An 18,888-nucleotide genomic window follows, 5' to 3' on the forward strand; every position below is an offset into this window, starting at 1 on the left:
TTGTGAGATTGAGCCCTGTGCTGGGCATGGAGCCTGCTGAAGATTCTCTTTTCCCTCTCTGTCTCCTCCCACTTGTGGGCATGTGCTTGCTCACTCCCTCTCATGAAGGTTGACTTCATGGAGTCAGTATAGCTCCCTTCCTCCAGGGTTCCTGTAAGAAAGATTATTTCCTGGCAGATGCAGGAACCTTAGGATATTTGGGAGATCTTGAGAAGAGAGTGACTAACTCAAATCTATAGGTACTGTAGGCAAAGAGTGAGGGTAAGATCTCGGCTTTCTGGCCTCAGGAGGCTCTTAAAAAGTCTAACTTGAGAGTCCTTATAAAAAGTTCCAATAAAGCACATTTAAAAGAGTCTATATGGTCAATTACTATTGTTGTTATGTAAGTAATCAGGCCAAGTGTAATTTTATTGTAATTATCCTTGGTAAAAGTGTGGATGATTACAGAGCAAGATGATGCTTCAGTAGATACTATAATACACTCTTGTGGGTATCAGTATCTAGTTGTGTTGTCTGAGGGTTTATTTACCTGTAAATGGACTTAATCATGAAGTCTTCTAGTTTCCTCACATCTTGCTATTGACCCCTTCAAACTCGCATTCCTAGTTTTCCTCTGCTCTTTTTTGACTTGGAATCACTAAAAACAAACTGCATGGAAATTCGATATCTCCTGGTGTAATGCTATCACTTAAAATTCTGCTTATCTTAAAATGTAGGTCACAGAAGTAATCAAATGTCCTTGTCAGCTGCCTTGCAGTGAACTCTCATCAGATCTTTGGTGATGGCCATTTTGTAAGTCTTTCGTCATTTTCAGAAGTTATTATTTCAGTTTTGCAAAAGTGTTGACCCAAGCCTGCAAACTAAATGTGAAAGACTTGATATAAACTCCACAGAAATGGCCACAATAGCTCATGTTTACAGTTGTCATGCTTGTTGCTTTGTGGGGCAAAGTTTACCTCAACACCTGATGACAGAGACATTCAAACTGCAAAAGATCCTCTGATCCCAACATGTAGAAGTCTTCTGACCCGCTGCCCTCAGGACCGACGTTTAGTGTATAATTTACCCCAACGGTTAACCTTTTCCTTTTTTCCATAGAAATGCTTATTAAATACCTGTTTGTAGTACAGAGGCCTAACTGGGCTTCTACTTCCTGAAAGGAGACACAACTTGTTAACCAACCTGACCTGTTCTCTCTCAATACTGAGACTGGTTCAGTGAAACTACAGAGCAATCTGTCAATCAACTCAGCTTCTGGGCTGTGAAACTAATTTGATATTTCAAAGGCAGACTCAAAGGGAAATAGACTATGGCACCCTAAAGTATGCCTCTTTGGCATAAGGATTATTTTGAACTAATTATTTTTAAGAAACAGGAGATCCAGCAAAAGCTCTGAAAACCTAGTAAAAGCTACTCTCCATTTCCTGAGGGAAATGTACTTGTATAAAGGAAATCTCCATTTGTGAGGGTTGTGCCAGAAAGAGGAGGCTGACTCTACATTCTAACACCCTTACTCTCTCCTTTACTGGGCTGCACCTGATTAACCTCCTTCCTAGTGATTCCTCCAGAAAGAGGAGGCTGACTCTACATTCTAACACCCTTACTCTCTCCTTTACTGGGCTGCACCTGATTAACCTCCTTCCTAGTGATTCCTCCAGAAAGAGGAGGCTGACTCTACATTCTAACACCCTTACTCTCTCCTTTACTGGGCTGCACCTGATTAACCTCCTTCCTAGTGATTCCTCCTCCCCCAACATCTTTAGCTGAAGAACTTACTCAAGGGGAGAGCCGGGCCTACTCGGAAAGTTACTCAGTTCATCTGGTTATCTCTCCTGTATACAGAGGCACACATATGATTAAATGAATGTGTTTTGTTTTCCCTAATCTGTTTGGGGATCTCAGGAACCAAGAAGGTAAAAGGAAATTTATTTCTCCTCCCCTACAAGGACATTTAGAAAGTTTGAGTTAGAAAAATGCTGTGACTTTCATAGTATATCAATCAACCATAAGCACAAAGAAACACAACATAATCCAATGCTAATGGCAGATGGTATATTCTTAGCCTCCTCAGAAAGGCACAGCATATGTGGTTCAAACAGCAAATCTGTGGTGGCCATCGGAACTTTGGCAGGGGTTACATTACATTTGTTAAACAACTTAGGCTTTCAGCCACTTCATAAGTTTACAAGATTTGGTCATATATACACACAGATACACATTTCATCAACACAACATATATGCTGTCTAGAGCCCATTTATGTCAACTTTGGCTGTATAGTGATCAAAATATGGCAAAATTAAGATATACTGATATAGTCATGAATGTGGCTTAGAAATACTTAACTCAAAAAAAATATTTAACTCAAAATAACTTTAAAAGTCTTTTGATGACATGTTAAATGCATGCTTCAGCACAAAGAGAAAAACATTCAATTTAGAATCTCAAAGTTAAAAGATTGAATAAAAAGCTTCAAACCCATTAACTTTCTTTAAAAAAAAATTAATCCTAGAGGTCTCAAGGCATGATCTATAAATTAACAGATCCCTCCATTACAGGACGTGTTAAGGACTATTATTAAACACACTTTAACTTAAAAAAAAATAGTAAATCACAGTGGCTTTTAAAAAATTCTATAAAATATCAAATTCAAAACTTACATGAAATCTTATAGCCAAAAGTCAAGGAAAGAAATATAAAAACAATTTAGAAATAAAGACTTTGAAAAAGTTTGCTTTACTCAAATATCTCACAAGGTCCATCACCTGTCCCTGTGGCCTGCGTGATGGACTTGGTGCTGCCAGGGGGTGGGTTGATATCACGAGCACTTGCAAATAAAATGTGAGGAGCTTGCAGGTTCTGTCTCGGGGAATGGGTGAGGAGTGGGCAGCAGCTTCTACACCAGGTTGAATTCCCTCAGGTTGAGTTGGAGAATTGTGTCTTTCACAGCAGCGAACACAAAGCGGATATTCTCTGTGTCTGTGGCACATGTGAAGTGAGAATAGATGACTTTCTCTTTGTCAGGATTCTGATCTTGATAAAGCTTCAGGATAAAGTCTCTGGCAGCTTTGACATCCTGCTTGGGTCCTAGTCAAGAGTGCAGTTACAGGAGTAAAGAAGAAAGATACTAACTACCAAGTCCTCCCCCAAATCAGTTTCGATGAACTCCCTCTTTGAGTTCTCTTATTTCTAGAGAATCGCTTCCCTGGGGTGTTGTTATATCTCCTAATGAACCCGTAAGAGACTTTTAAAGCATCCACTGCTATCTTAAAAGTGTACTTTAAAGCAAATTGTTGAAAAACAGTGACCCAATTAAACATTCTGATTTGGGCCACTCAGGCAGACAGAAGTGGACTAGGAGCAGGAAAGGGGAGAACGTGGGAACATGAACAAGTCTGATTTTAAAGGGTGAGGGCTCTCAACCACATGGCCCGTGCAGTTAATAAAAGGAAAAAGGGCACTACCACACAGTACTCTATATATCAGTATCAGACTCGATGCTGTTTGAGACCTCCGGTACCAGAAATAATTAGCAACAGGACATAAAAACTTTGCAGCCTGGGATTGGTCCTCTGTGTAAAAACTTCAGCATCTACCATGTGCCCAGGAAGGAGGCTGCCACGGTAACTTACACATAAGAAGGAGTGGGTGCTCTGACGGGGTCTGGGAGGCAAAGGTAGACCAAGCACAGCCTCTGCCTCAGAAGCTGCACACACACAGCACTACGGAGTGAAGGCCAAGCGAGCACGGGGAGCATGAGTAGGACTCCCCACCCGCTCCCAAAAAGGATGTGCCTGAGCTGGGTCTTGGAGGACAAAGAGTTCACTAATGGGTTTGGCACGTGTGGAGATGCTGAGGCGAAAGAAGAGGGACGTACCTGGAACCCCTGTGAGAAAGTCTGTTAGAGGCAGAGACCCCTGGGGCCCTGTAAATATCGCTGGCTGAGTGCCAGGGAGGGCAGCAGGGACATTTACTCACCTGTGTATTCTGGAAAGTAGCTAATTAGATGAGAGTACATGATTTTCTCCTCCAAAAGATCCTTCTTATTTAAGAACAAAATCACAGATGAGTTCAGAAACCAGGGGTAGGTAATAATGGTTTTAAATAAGGCTTTGCTTTCTTCCATGCGGTTCTAAGTGAGAAACAAGGAACTTCGGGTTAATAAAGAAGAAAAAAACCTTGGAAGCAACAGGTCAAAGGGCTGGTTCCACCATGTGTCCCCTCCCCTTGCTGCCAGCTCCACACCACTGTCTGCTGGAGCAGGTGAGCACAAAGGGCCCCCCAGGACACCAGGTGCTTCTATTATATAGCCTACTTCTATCCCCCCTGACTCCCCCACTTGGCTCTTATCACCCATTCTGGATCTGTTCTGCAGCAGCACCCCCAAATAAACACATAAAATGGAAAAAGGTTCATACCCATATTTGTCAAAAGTTTTCTATTCAATTATGGGGGTTAGTAAGTGGGGGAAGTGCATAACTTAGACCAGAGACACCGCTTTAACTGGGGATGGGCTTCCAGACCACAAGAGGAAGGCTTCTCCAGCACAGCCACTGCCCACAGGAGTTGGTCACGCAGAGCAAGGCACTAACGCTATTGGGTGCCTTCTCCAGCCACGTGTCACAGGTGGGTAATACAGGCGAGGTCTACTAAGGGAGCAGGGTCCCCACTTTATGGATGAGCATGCTATTGTTCACAAATTCAAATCATGTCCCAAGCCTATGTAATAGTACGACCTGGTCAAAATTATGTAGAAAAACTAAAAATTTCTTAACAGTAGACATTGGCAAGAATATATCAAAGGTTCTTAATTTAGGGAGGTTGGACAGGGCACATACAAATCTCTGGTTGGCAATAATTGTTCTAGATTGTACTCTGCTCTGAAGTATTTTTTTAATAAATATTTTATAAGTAAGTTCTAGCCCCAACGTGGGACTTTAACTCATGACCCTGAGATCAAGAGTCATATGCCCCACCTGAGCATATGATTGAGCCAGCCAGACACACCTGAATAAAGAAACAAGAGTAAAGAAACAAGAACTTTATAGAGGGAAGAGATCAGGCAAAAACATGAAAGCCTTGCACACCCACTCCAGAGGGACTTGCGATAAATCTGTTTCCCTGCAACTTCTGCATACCGAGGCTCATTCTCCTGTTTAGTACATTTTTGTCAATTAAGATGGAATTTATTACCAGAGAGGTAACCCTTCAGTTGTTTTTAAAGCTTTTTTAAAAATTATGATCAGTAATGATCTCCAAGGAACTACAGCACAGTTGACCCTTGAACAATGCAGGAGTTGGGGGGTGCTGACCAGCTGAAAATGTGCATATAACTTTTGACTCCCCCGAAAGCTTAACTACTAATAGCCTACCGCTGACCAGAAGTCTCACCAATAACAACTGGTTCCCACATATTTTATACAGTACAGATATTACATCCAATGTTCTTACACTAAAGTAAGCTGGAGATAAATATATATATATATATATATATATATATATATATATATATGAAGAAAATCATAAGGAAAATACGTGTACTGTACCATATTTAGGGGAAAAAAAAGCCCATGTGTAAGTTCAAACCTGTGTTGTCTAATGGTCAACTGTAAATGAAGAAACCATTCCTGGACAGCCCCATGAGTGGACACCACGTATCTACACCCAAGAGGGCAAGTCTGAAGAAGAATTTTTCTCCAAATTTTTAAGAGAAGAGAAAATGTCTAATTTCTAAGCATACTGGGCTGAGGCACTGGTCCCTTGCCCACCTGAATAATCCTCTGAATTTCCCAAGAAACATCATTAATCCTGAGACGAATTTGAAGCTCATTTTTCATATTGATAACTTGATGCCTTTGCTTTTATTTTTTTTTAAGTGTCTCCCCTGGAAGAGCTGGGTGGCAGCCAAGATTGCTATAGACACCAGTAAATGGATTAATCCTCCACTAATTAGCTAATGTAACTCTGCTCCTCAGAGAAAAGCCTGCTCTCAAGAAATACAAGATATAATTTGGTCATGGTGACTGCCTATTCCTGGGCAGCGTTCTTTACTGGTTTACTACCACCACCTAGAAGCAAGAGAGACATCTTCCTATGAGGTCAGGATATCTCTTGAAGGGTAAGGAAAAGACCAGGGGAGGCCGATGGTATCCCACAATATGCAGCCCCACCTCACAAAGAAGTGAGAGTGATGGCTCTTTTCACTTTCTGGGCAGATAGGGTTAATGCCATTCCATGCAGCTAGCACTACGGCGACTCTGCGGAGGACACAGAATGCCTGACCAGGGGGGGTCAGGCCAGATCCAAGCACCTGGCTCCACTCCCCACCCAACTCAGGGACCTAACTTGGGAGCACCATGGACTGGGAAGCCTGTTCTCAGATACTTCTTAGAAATAGCACTGCTCAACTTTGGCTGTCCATTAGCACCCTCAAGGGGCTTAGAGAAGACACCCCAGATTCAAACCTAGGAAACACAAGTCCCTACTGTGAGGTCCAAAAGATGGTCTGTTTTTAAAAATCCCCAGGGGATTCCAATATGTAGCCAAGGCTGAGAACCAATGCTTTTGAGTGGTTCCACCCTTGGCAATACATGAGATTAGATCCCAGGCTCAGCCCACACCCACCCCAACTATATCAGGACCCACATGCCAGGTTCCTCTTAAAGATCCCCCAGGAGGGAACCTAAGTGGCTCAGCAGTTGAGCGTCTGCCTTCGGCTCAGGGTGTGATCCTGGGGTCCTGGGATCAAGTCCCACATCGGGCTCCCTGCAGGGAGTCTGCTTCTCCCTCTGTTTCTGCCTCTCTCTGTGTGTCTCTCATGAATAAATAGATAAAATTTAAAAAAAAAAAAAAAAAAGATCCCCTGGGAATTCTAGTGTGCATCTAACTTTCAGAACCAGGCTTCCAGGCCAGCAATTCTCAAACTTCCATGTGTATTTGAATTACCTGGAATCTGTTAAAATACAAGTTCTGAATTATTCAGTGTGGGTCGATTGACTAGGCACGCATTTCTAACAAGCACCCAAATGATGCTGGTGCTACTAATCCATAGACTACATTTCAAATAGTAAGACAGTTTAACCTATACAAGAGTCTAATGCCAGAGCGGCTGGCTTTTTGCAAACTGCAGAAACAGGTCTTTGTTTTCCATAGCTACAAGCATACCTCATTGTCACACTCAGCCAGGACCTGGTCATATTCACTCAGAGCAACCAAAAAAATTATGGAGGTGACACTCTCAAAGCAATGAATCCACTTCCTTCTTTCAGATCGCTGGCCACCAACATCTACCATCCTGTTGGATAGAAACAGCATTTCAAAGGTCGGCATACATGGCTCTTTGGAGAAAAAGGACAGGAATCATTATATTGTAGAAATCAACACTCGTTAGGGTCCTCAATAATTTTTTGAGTGAAAGGGGGTCTTAAGATGCAAGCGTGTGAGCACCACTCCCTTTGGCAGAGAGGAACCCTAGGTGTTTCCTAGCAAAGGAAGCACAGAATGTAAGTGAAGTTACTGAAGAGAGCAGCAGAGGTCACTCGCGGGGAGCCTGCTCAGGGACACTGGTTTGGAAGCTGCTGCATTGGTCCAGACAGAAAGCACAAGCATCCACCTAGGTGTCGCTCCAACCACTGTAGAGTGCCAGGACACTAGACATGCGAGGGACAGAGAGGCGGGCAATCCTCCAGGTCCACCGGCTGCCTCCAGGCCCTCACCCTGCCCGTTTTTCACCACTCCTCAGATTTACCCATGAATCCTTTCTGCATTACATGGATGCTACTCCTTGTGGCCTACAAGGAGCTGCAAGTTTCCTCTGTCCTGTATGGCAATCCAAAGGCTTTAGCCGGGGCTTTGGGAAAGACTAGAGAGAATCACAGCCCAAAGATGGCTCGTAAGCTCCAATGCTCCAGGAGGCAGGCAGTTCATGGAAATGATCAAGTAGGCACCTTCGAGAATGCTAGGGACCCCCTCTGGAGGGCTGACTGCTATGGAGCTGCAGTCAACCACTGCTGACCAGAAGTGCAGGCACACTGCGACCAGACCCTCAACCTTTCAAGAGGAGCTAAATATCAAATGTTGTAAGCGCAATGGACCAGTTCTAAGACCTGCTCAAAAGCTGCTTAGAGAACAGCAAGGGGGCCAAAGAGAATAATACATCTGTGGACCAGAACCAGGTTTTGTTTTGTTTAAAGATTTTATTTATTTATTCATGAGAGAGAGAGAGAGGCAGAGGCACAAGCAGAGGGAGAAGCAGGCTGCATGCAGGGAGCCCGATGTGGGACTCGATCCCAGGTCTCCAGGATCCTGCTCTGGGCTGAAGGCGGTGCTAAACCACTGCCACCAAGGCTGCCCAGAAGAACCAGGTTTTGGAAGCAGCAAGCCTCACCAATTCTGAAAATGGTCAGTGTCATAAATTCATGGGCACCCACATGTGGACTTCCAAGTGGCTCAACCAGAGGGCTCCCCAATGCCACAGTGCTCTGGAAGCCCTGAGATGGAACGGGGTTTACAGACAGAATCCGGCATGGCAGGATCGGACCTGCATCATCTCGACTAGAAAAGCATAACGTAATAACTGATGAGCAGGGGAACGAAATATAAAAATGCTTTGAAACATGCAGTTCTGTGCCTCTGTACCATGTCCTTCACTCTGTGCCATAATTAAATGCAGTGAAGATCTACTAAAGTCATCCTAAAAGTACTTCTTATATTTGTATGTGGAAATTCATACACTTTTGGCAGTAGTGTACATATATGTGTAGTATATATACACACACACATATAATGTAATTTTTAATACACTTTTTGTACTGATTCTTTGTTTTTTTAACAGATAAATGTTAGAGAAGGGACTCTAAGGGAAGAGAAATATTCAAGTTTAGGGAAAAGACATCAGTATTTCAACTCATAGTTACGGAAGTGTGTCTTACACATAAGGGTCATTCCAGACTTCAGTAAGGAGACTTCTGTTCTAAGAGGATAGGAAGGTGAGTTCCTCTCCATTCTAGGACTTGAGACCTCTCGTAGTTCTAAACATTGCATGATGGAGAGCCCTATGGCTCTATGAGACAGACCACTTTAGGAATAACGCACTTAAGAATCCATTTGGTGAGGGACGTCGGGGTGGCTCAGAAGTTTAGCGCCTGCCTTCAGCTCAGGGTCTGATCCTGGAGTCCTGGGATCAAGTCCCACATCCGGCTCCCTGCATGGAGCCAGGTTCTCCCTCTGCCTCTCTCTGTGTGTCTCTCATGAATAAATAAATAAAATCTTGAGAAAAAAGAATCCATTTGGGGGCTACCAAAGCCACACACATTCCAATGGACCACGTCTTACCGAAAGATGATGTTTTCCAAGTCAAACGGATACTCGATGATGCCAGTTGTGGGCACTCGGACACGAAGCACGTCTTGCTGTGTTGGCACGAATGATGGCATGGCGATCCGGTCAATGTCCGTCAGGTAACTGTGATATCAGACAGCCAAGCCCAAGACTCATTTTAGAAATGGGAGAAACGTCCATCCCACTCCAGGGGAGACACCCCAACTCACAGTGCCCCCACTCGGCTTCGTGGATTCCATCAGTGCCTTTCTGGAGAGGTGGCTCTGGACCGGGTCTGTCCACCCCAGCTATGAGTGTTGGGGAGAGGATATGGATCAGGGGCTTCCATGAGCCCTCCGGGAAATCTGTGAATAAGGCCATCTCTGCCACGCAGCTCTAAGCTTTCTCTCTCCCCGGCCAGTGAGGGGCCCAGCAGGTCAGAAGGAAAGGATGTTGGGGTGGGGTCTCTGACCTCTCAGCTGCCTCCCCCCTCCCAACACTCACCCCCATCCCCCAACATTATAGAAAGTAGATGCCGTTCCTGAAGGCTTTGCTCAACGAGTTTTAGTTTCTATGAGAATATAAGGGTATAAAACAGGCCAATTCAAAGTCCCTTCAAAACAACAAGAAAAAGTTGACGGCTTGTTGGGAAATTACACACCTAAAATAAGCCAAAACTTGTCTCGGATTATTTCTGGCTGCCTATTAAACTCCTAAGCTGAAAACAAATCACTTTTTCTGCAGTAAAAGGGGAATACACTTAATCTCTTAGCTGTAAGGTCTTTATAACAGCCATTTCTGAGTAGAAGGACTGTAGCCTCGGCCCTGGCCAGTGACGGGGCGGTGACCCAGGGCGTCCCGCACAGAGGGCTTGGCCTCGCCTCCTCCCAGGGCTGCGGGCCGCAGGTGGCCTGTCGGGGAGCCCGGGGGTGCAGGCAGGCCCATGCATCCCGCAGCCCTCGGTCGGGGAAGCGAACGGCACTCCAGCCGACGGAGGTCGCCTGAGCACAGAGAGCACGGCTGTCCCCGCGCCCCTCCGCAGCGCCCGCCTCCGCGAAGTGAACGCCCGCCCGGCCGCAGGAGCCTGGCGCAGCAGGTGCGCGCTGGGGAGGCCGCTGGGGAGGCCGCCGGGGACTCCGCAGCTCCGCCGCTCGGCTCGGGCAACCGCCGCGTTTCCGAGACCACCGGCTCTGCCGCAGCTCGGCCCCCAGCCATTGCCCACGTCCCCCTCAGGGCACTAGCCCCGGGCTTCTGGGCTCCCCTGAATCTCCAGCGGGCCCAGCGGGGCTCTTCCAAGCGGGAGCCCCGGCCAGCCCCCAGGACCTGCCGGCACCCTCGCCGACCTGGAGCTGCCTCCCGCCCCGCAGCTGCCAGGGGCAGCCGGCCCCGCCCAGGGACACCGCCTTCCTTCCTCTGCTCTCTCCGGAGCTGACCCAGCACTTCCCCGGCTTGCTACCTCCTTTTGCCACTTGGCTGCTCTGCTGCACCGAGAGGTTCCCGCACTCAGACCTGTCGTGCCAACCCCGGGTCAATGGCATTAAACACGCAGCCTGGGGGCCGCCTGCGGGGCTCAGCGGTTTAGCGCCGCCTGCAGCCCAGGGCGTGATCCTGGAGACCCTGGATCGAATCCCACGTCGGGCTCCCTGCATGGGGCCTGCTTCTCCCTCTGCCTGTGTCTCTGCCTTTCTCTCTGTGTGTCTCTCATGAATGAATAAATAAAATCTTTGAACAAAAAAAAACCCACTTAGCTTGGCACTAGCAGCAAAGGGAGGCCACTGAAACTGTAGGTGAGAGCGCAGGTTTCCCTCCTGCCCACTGCCGTGTTCGGACGATTGGGGTGACCCACGTACCCACACCAGCCCCGAGGGCAACCCCCAAAGGGAAGGGGGTGGGATTCTGGGGCCCACAGAGGATGCGAGAGGACGCGGGGCAAAGGGGGAGGAGCCGAGCTGCAGAAGCAGGGAGAATCGCCTCTTCAAGAAGGGGCACGACCCATCCGTTTGTCCAGTGACCTAGCGGACGGACGCACTGCCTCCAGAAATTCTTAAAGCAACGAAATTCTGTGACCTCCGTGTGCACGCAGGCCCATCTATTTCATTTTACCTTAGGGAGCAATGATTTGAGGCTAGAGCTTTATGAATCAAAAAGACAGGGTGTAGGCCTTCCCGGGGCGTGGACAAGCAAAGGAAGGGCTCGCGGCCTGGGCGGCCTCCCCGCGCCGCGCCTGCAGAACCCGTGTTGCCCACGAGAGGGCAGCACCGGATCGGCCACCGCCAGGGCCTCCTGCACCGCGGGGTCTCGAGTCTGAGGTCAGGTGGGAGCGCAGCAGCTGATCCCGCAGGCGCCGAGCGGGAAACCGAAGGCAGAGGGGAGAGGAGGAGGAGGAGGAGGAGGAGGAGGAGGAGGAGGAGGAGGAAGGCCGGAGCCAGGGAGCCTGGGGCAGCGGTAGCCCGATTTTAAGTCAGAAGATTTCAGCGCCCCAAATGAGATGAGGCCCCTTAAAGGAACCCCACATTTGATGGAGCTTCTCATTGAAAAGGATAGAGGCGCGGAGAAGGGCCAAGGACAGAGATGTGGGGCGGCCCTGGTGCTCAGGACGCGGCGAGGCACCCAGGAGCCCGAGGGCGACGCCACCCAGCGCCCAGCGCCCAGTTTTAGGGGCAGCCGGTTCGTCCCGGCGAGGAGCATCTTGCGGGCCGGCTCCTGGGGCGGGGGGCCGCGTACTCACTACTTGGCGGAGTCCGACAGCTGGTACTCCCTCCTCCTGTCGTAGCACTCCTGCATCCCCGGGTCCCGCCACAGCTGCTTGATGGCCTCCACCTGCTCCCCGGAGAGGGCCACGACCTTGTCCACCTCCACCTCTCTGATGAGCTGCGCATTTTCCTACGCGAAAGGAAGGAGAGAGAACCTTTCATTGGGCGAAGGAGAGGGAGCCCCGTGGGTGACCCGGGGACTAGGGGAGATCTCCGTCCACTCGCCCGCCCGCCCGCCTCGCAGCTGCAGCCCCCGCCGGTGCAGGGGACGCGGCGGCCTCACCCAGACCTGTCCCATCCGCACCCAGGGCCCGTTCCACCAGCACCCAACACCCAAATGTGAACAGAGAAGCCCAAGAGCAATGGAGCATCAGTGTCATTTGAAGGTCAGCATAGCGGCAGAGCAACGTGGAAATAACCATTTTCCTTGTCCTGGCGCGTGCGCCCCCCCACCAGGGTGGGGGTCGGGGGTCCCCTCGGCGCAGGGGGAAGTGCGAGCCTTGTCCCCCCGGAACAGACCGACACTAGCATCGCCAACCAGGTGTGTCGGTCGGCTTGCTTTCTCCTCTCTTCTTTTTTTAGAAATAACTTAGTAGAGTTTATTCCTTATTGCATCAGTTTTAGTTCATAGCAAAACTAAGAAAGTACAGAGAGTTCCCATTCAGTCTGCTAAGTTATCGTCATACATCACTGATAAAACTCCTTTGCAGGGCACCTGGGGGAGCATCTCAGTAGCTGAGCATCTGCCTTCGGCTCAGGTCAAGATCCCGGGGTCCTGAAATCAAGTCCTGCGTGGGGCTCCCAGCTCAGCAGGGAGTCTGCTTTTCCCTCTCCTGCTCCCCTGCTTGTGCTCATTCTCTCTCTCTCTCTCAAATAAATAAATAAATAAATAAATAAATAAATAAATAAATAAAATCATTTAAAAAAAGATTTTATTTATTTACTTATTCATGAGACACATAGAGAAGCAGAGACACAGGCGGAGGGAGAAGCAGGCTCCCTGTGGGGAGCCTGATGTGGGACTTGATCCTGGGACTCCAGGATCACCCATGCATCCCTGAAATTAATAAAATCTCAAAAAAAAAAAAAAAAAAGATGTGGAAAGCCACTCCCATTTCAACCCCCAATGCCAATGATTGTCATAATATTATATTTATTATTATTCCCATTAAATAACTATTGCTCTAATACTACTGCTCCATTATTACAGCACTTAAGATTATTGCTGTAATTATTACTATTATATCAGTTATCATTTATTGCCCACTTCCTGTGTGCCAAGAGGTGTATACACATTATCTCATTTAATCGATGTCAGGTTAGCATGGGGCCAGAAATCTTGCCAAACCCAAGGTAATGAAAATAGTATGATTGCCTTACATCCTCAGCATGTCTGTGTGTTGGCCACAGAGATCCCACATCCCATCCCTTGGCTGCAAGTTGCGCAGACAAGAGAATCCTGCTGAGACAGAGACAGGAATTCGGCCCTCCTCTGCTTCCCCACCTTGCCACATCTCAGGGCAAGGACATCACACAGAGCTGGCTATTTGCTAGCAGCTGTGAGTCGGCAAAGCATCTGTTTGGCAGCTGTGATCTGCACATGTGTATATGGTACTCCCTGAAAAGTTGGTCATATCTTGCATTATTCATCCTCATTAACAATCCAACAGGAAGCTGGAGAAAAGGGAGATCGTAGAGATTTACTCCACTCTGGGGCTAAAAAGGAGGGTTGTGATGAAGTCCACATGGCTTTGCACCACTACCCATCAAGAGTGGATATAAACTCTTCCCCTGGACTGTGGGATCATTGGCAGGGAGAGGATCCCAGTTGTAGAATCTCCAACAGCTCTTGGCATAATGGGTTAGTGGGAAGTACCCTGGATGGGGAATAAGGACCCTGAGTTCTCCTAGTGCCTTTGGGATGTCTAAGGACCCCAAGGGGTATGGAGGGACTCTGACTTGCAGTAGACCTCAGTCTCCTTAGAAACCCAACAATTAGGATCTGAGTTTGGAACCAACTGAATTCAAGGAGCCTAGACGTATTCCACATTTAGAGTTCTCCCAGCTAGGTCTCACCTACCTGTCAAGATGGTTCTTTTTATTTTGAAATAATTTAAGACTCACAAAAATGTGGGGGAAATGGTACAAGAGTTCCTCTGTGCCTTTCAGGATGGCCCAAATGTTGACAGTTTATGACCATGCCTTATCATCCATCCCATCCTGCCAAATGTGTGCCAGGCACACATGTACACAAAGACCTTCTGCCTAAAGTATTTGAGAAGAAGTTGCAGACACAATGCCTCTTTACCACTCAAGACTTTGGTGTGATTTCCTAAAAATGGGACAGTGGACCATAACATCATAGGATAATGACCAAAATCCAGAAACTAACACAGACACAATAATGTAATCGCTTCTTGAAACCTTATCCCAAGTGTGTCCATTGTCCCCTTAATGTCTCTCCTCTGCCCCATCTAGGGTCACATAATGCATTGACATAATGCATTGCCTCTCTGTGATCTCTCTCTGGAAACGTTCTGTGGTCAGGAGTCATTTTGTCACCCAAATCCAGAACGGCCTGACAGAAATATGCAGAGGGCTGGTAGGGCAAGTGGCACAGCTGAGGCCCCAAAGATCATTCCAGGAAAAAATATTATGATGGGCAGGGAGGAGTGAGGAAGAGAGTGACCTGTCTTTAAATAAATGTAACTGGTATACGGAATGACTTCTGTACACTGTGAATGACGTCTGTGTGTTACAGAAAGTGGGGTTTTGTGCCTATTTCCCTGTGGCTTGGCTAAATACTTTCATGCACAGCAGGACCATGGGCAGTTGGATGAGCATGTTCGAAGCTCCTGGAGAGCGCACAGCGTCAGAACAGAGGCTCCTTCTGGATGTGGAAACAAATGTCGTGTTGTGTGAGACTGGCTCCTTGAGCTGACAGTCTAAAATGGTGATGGCAGGAGGACCCCAAATTCAAGTCCTGCGGGCCACTCTAAACCTACACCTATTTATAGAGCAACTACTCCTGATGAAAAACCAAGGGCTGGGGCACCTAGGTGACTTAGTCAATGAAGCATCCAACTATTGATCTCAGCTCAGGTATTGATCTCGGGGTCGTGAGTTCAAGCCCCACGTTGGGCTCCACACTGGGCTCCATGCTGGGTGTCAAACCTACTTAGAACAAAACAAAATAAAGAAACAAAAAACTGACAGCTGACTGGACGGCTTCTGCACAACAAAGGCTAGCAAGGCCATGTAGAGAACAGCAAGAGAGACAGAGACACATTAATGAGGGGAAGCCCACCCCGACGCTGCCAACTGCAGTGGGGAGAGGTAGTACTGGGGGACCAGGAGCAATTATCTGCCCTGGAGCACAGAAAAAAAACTGTAGTTTGAAAGAACAACTAGTTATAAAAGATCCAGCCTCCACAAAACAGCAGGAGAACTGTTGGAACTCTCTCTAGGTGGGAGGGGTGGTAACCACAGGTGATATTTGCCCTCCACTTTCATATCCAGACAGGAGCAGAGTCCAGATGGCATGGCCACCCTGCTACTCAGGGAGCCCCAGGCCACTAGCCCACCCCAGCCCTAGCTGCTCCCACCAAGGCAGCTCCAGCATGGTGCCCACCAGGGCACCTCGGGTCAGCACCCCCCACAGCTCCGGCCATCGCATCAAGGTGACCCAGGCATGAAGCACACTAGAACACACCCGACCTGCTCCACCTTGGCCCCAGGTGGCTTCCTGGGCCACCCCTGTCCCAGAGCACTCTTGGACCTCCTGGCTCATGTCTGCTTTGTCTCCAATTCCCCCACCAATGCAGCCCCTGTGCTAAGCACCCTGAGACACTCTGTCCCCCGTGCCTGCCTCCATTCCAGCTGCCCCACCAAGGCACCCTGTGACTGGAGCAGCCTGAGACTCCTGGCCCCCATCCTGCCTTTGTTTCAGCCACCCTTCAGGGTGCTGTGTACACAAAGAGCCCCAGAACACCCCAGCAAGTTGCCATCCTCAGCCCAGTTATCTCACCAGGGTGCCCACTCCTCTGAGCACTCCAGGCCAGCCTGGCTTCCACCCATTTCAGCTACTGCTGTCCTGACTAGGTGCCCTCTGTGTGGACAGCCCTGGGATAGCTCTGGCCATCTTACCATGGCACTCCAGTAAGGAGGGCCCCAGAACCCCAAGCACACACCAGACACAGCTCCCACGAGCCAGCCCGAGTCCCAAGGCACACACAGTCTACATAAGGCATGACCATACACAAGACCATTCCTGCAAGTTCAGAAGTAGCTGTTCTGCCTAATTCAGAGAAACAAACACAGAAAATCAACCAACACGGGGAAGCAGAGGAATATGTGCCAGATGAAAGAACAAGACAAAAGCACAGGAAAAGAACTACACAAAACAGAAATAAACAAAATGCCTGATGAAGAATTTAAACTAATGATCATAAAGATGCCTGCTGGACTAGAGAGAAGAGTGGAAGATTTCAGTAAGAGCTTCAACAAAGAGAAAATATAAAGAACCAAAGAGAAAATATAAAGAACCAATTGAAGTTGAAGAACACAATAACAAATAAAAAATACACTTGAGGGAATCAACAACAGATTAGCAGATACAGAAGAACGGCTCAGCAATCAGGAAGACAGAGTCATGGAAAGCACCTAAACTGAAGAGCACAAAGAAAAAAGAATTTTAAAATGAAGATAGTTTAAGGGATCACTTAGAAAACATTGAGTGAAAAACATTTGTATTATACAGGTCTGAGAAGGAGAAAAGAGACAAAAAGGGGGAGAAAACATACTGAAGAAATAATAGATAACTTCCTCAACCTGGGGAAGGAAACAGATACCCAGTTTCAGAAAGCACAGAGTTTTCAATGAAATGAACCCAAGGAGGCCCATAATATATAATTTAAGTATCAAAAGTTAAAGAGAAAGAATTTTAAAAGCATCAAGAGAAAAGCAAAAATGGGAAACCCCCTAAAACTATTAGCTGATTTTTTTTTTTAGCAGAAACTTTGCAGGCCAGAAGTGGCATATATATTCAAATAGTTGAAAGGAAAAAAAACCTACAGTCAAGAATACTCTATCCATAAGATTATCATTTAGAATTAAAAGGAGACATAAATAATTTCCCAGACAAAAGTTAAAGGAGGTAATCACCACTAAGCTAGCCTTACAACAAATGTTAAAGGGGCTTCTTTAAGTGGTAAAGGCCAAAAGAAGAAGAAAATTACGAATTAAAAGATGTAAAGTATGACAACATATACATAAAACATGGAGGAGTAAGTAAAAAGGGTCTTTTACAGTGTGTTTGAACTTACACATCAACTTAATACAGACTGCTATATACTTAGGCTACTATATATGAACTTCATGGTAATCACAAACCCAAAACTTATGATACACAAAAAATAAAGAGAAAGAAATCCAAACATGACACCATAGAAAGTCATCAATCATAAGACAGCAAGAAGAGAAGAAAGGAACAGAGACCCACAAATCAACCAGAAAAGTTAACACAATGGCAATAAGTACATACCTATCAATAATTAATTTAAATATAAACGGTATAAATGCTTCAATCAAAAGACACAGCAGGGTGAAATAGATCTTAAAAAATATGACCTATCTATATTCTGCCTACAAGAGACTCCAGACCTAAAGACACATATAAACTGAAAATGAAAGGATGGGAAAAGATATTCCCTGAAAATAAAAGTGGAATGAAAAACCTGAGGTAGTAATACCTATATCAGACAAAATAGATTTTATTTTTTTAAGATTTATTTATTTTAAAGATAGAACACACGCATAAGCAAGGGGGAGGGGCAGATGGAGAGGGAAATTCTCAAGCAGACTCTGCTCTGAGTACGGAGCCTGATGCAAGGCTTGATCCCACAGCCATGAGATCATGACCTGAGCCAGAATCAAGAGTTGGCCACCCAAAAGAGCCATCCAAGTGCCCCTGGACAAAATAGATTTTAAAACAAACACTGTTTTGTTTTAGTAAGAGACCAGGGCACTGCATAATGATAAAAGCATCAATCCAAAAAGGGGATAAAAAATTATAAATATATATGCACTTAATATTGGAGTGCCTAAATATATAAAGCAAATATTAACAGACATAAAGGAAGAATAGGACAGTAATACAATAATAGATGACTTTAGTGCCCCACTTACATCAAAGGAGAGATCATCCAAGCAGGAAATCAATAAGGAAACAATTTCTTTCAATGATACACCAGACCAGATGGACTTAACAGATATACACAAAATATTCCATCCAAAACAACAAAAAAACACGTTCTTTTAAAGTGAGCATGAATAATTCTCTAGGAGAGATCACAAGTTAGGCCACAAAACAAGTCTCATTAAATTTATGAGTAAATGCATATCATGCATATTTTCTAACCACAACAGTATGAAATTAGAAATCAACCAAGGATAAAAAGGAAAAAAAAATGCATGGAGGCTAAACAATATGCTACTAAATAGCTAATAGGTCAATGAAGAGAAATCAAAGAGGAAATCAAAAAATGCATAGAGACAATTGAAAATGAAAACACAACAGTCCAAAATCTCTGGGACACAGCAAAACCAGTTCTAAAGGGGTAATATACATCAATATAGATCTACCTCAAGAAACCAAGAAACAGCTCAAATAAACAACCTAACTTTACACCTAAAGGAACTAGGAAAAGAATAAGAAATAAAAAGTTTAGTATACAGAAGAAAATAGTAAAGATCAAAGCAGAAATCAATGAAATAGAGACTAAAAAAATATAATAGAAAAGATCAGTGAAACCAAGAGTT

General features: G+C 46.2%; 1 protein-coding gene across 1 annotated transcript in view; it reads right to left on the minus strand.

The window, feature by feature from the left end:
* Positions 1-2,030: 2,030 nt before the first annotated feature.
* GNA14 (G protein subunit alpha 14) overlaps positions 2,031-18,888 on the minus strand; it is a 183,618-nt gene continuing 166,760 nt past the window's right edge. Inside the window, exons 3-7 of the mRNA XM_026001514.2 lie at positions 12,045-12,199; positions 9,332-9,460; positions 7,163-7,292; positions 3,977-4,130; positions 2,031-3,085 (exon numbers count right to left, since the gene is read on the minus strand). Coding sequence (XP_025857299.1) covers positions 2,895-3,085; positions 3,977-4,130; positions 7,163-7,292; positions 9,332-9,460; positions 12,045-12,199 — 759 coding nt within the window. The 3' untranslated portion in view covers positions 2,031-2,894. The remainder of the gene's footprint in view (positions 3,086-3,976; positions 4,131-7,162; positions 7,293-9,331; positions 9,461-12,044; positions 12,200-18,888) is intronic.

Source organism: Vulpes vulpes, chromosome 1 (assembly GCF_048418805.1).
Source record: "Vulpes vulpes isolate BD-2025 chromosome 1, VulVul3, whole genome shotgun sequence".
In the NCBI taxonomy this organism is placed as follows: domain Eukaryota; kingdom Metazoa; phylum Chordata; class Mammalia; order Carnivora; family Canidae; genus Vulpes; species Vulpes vulpes.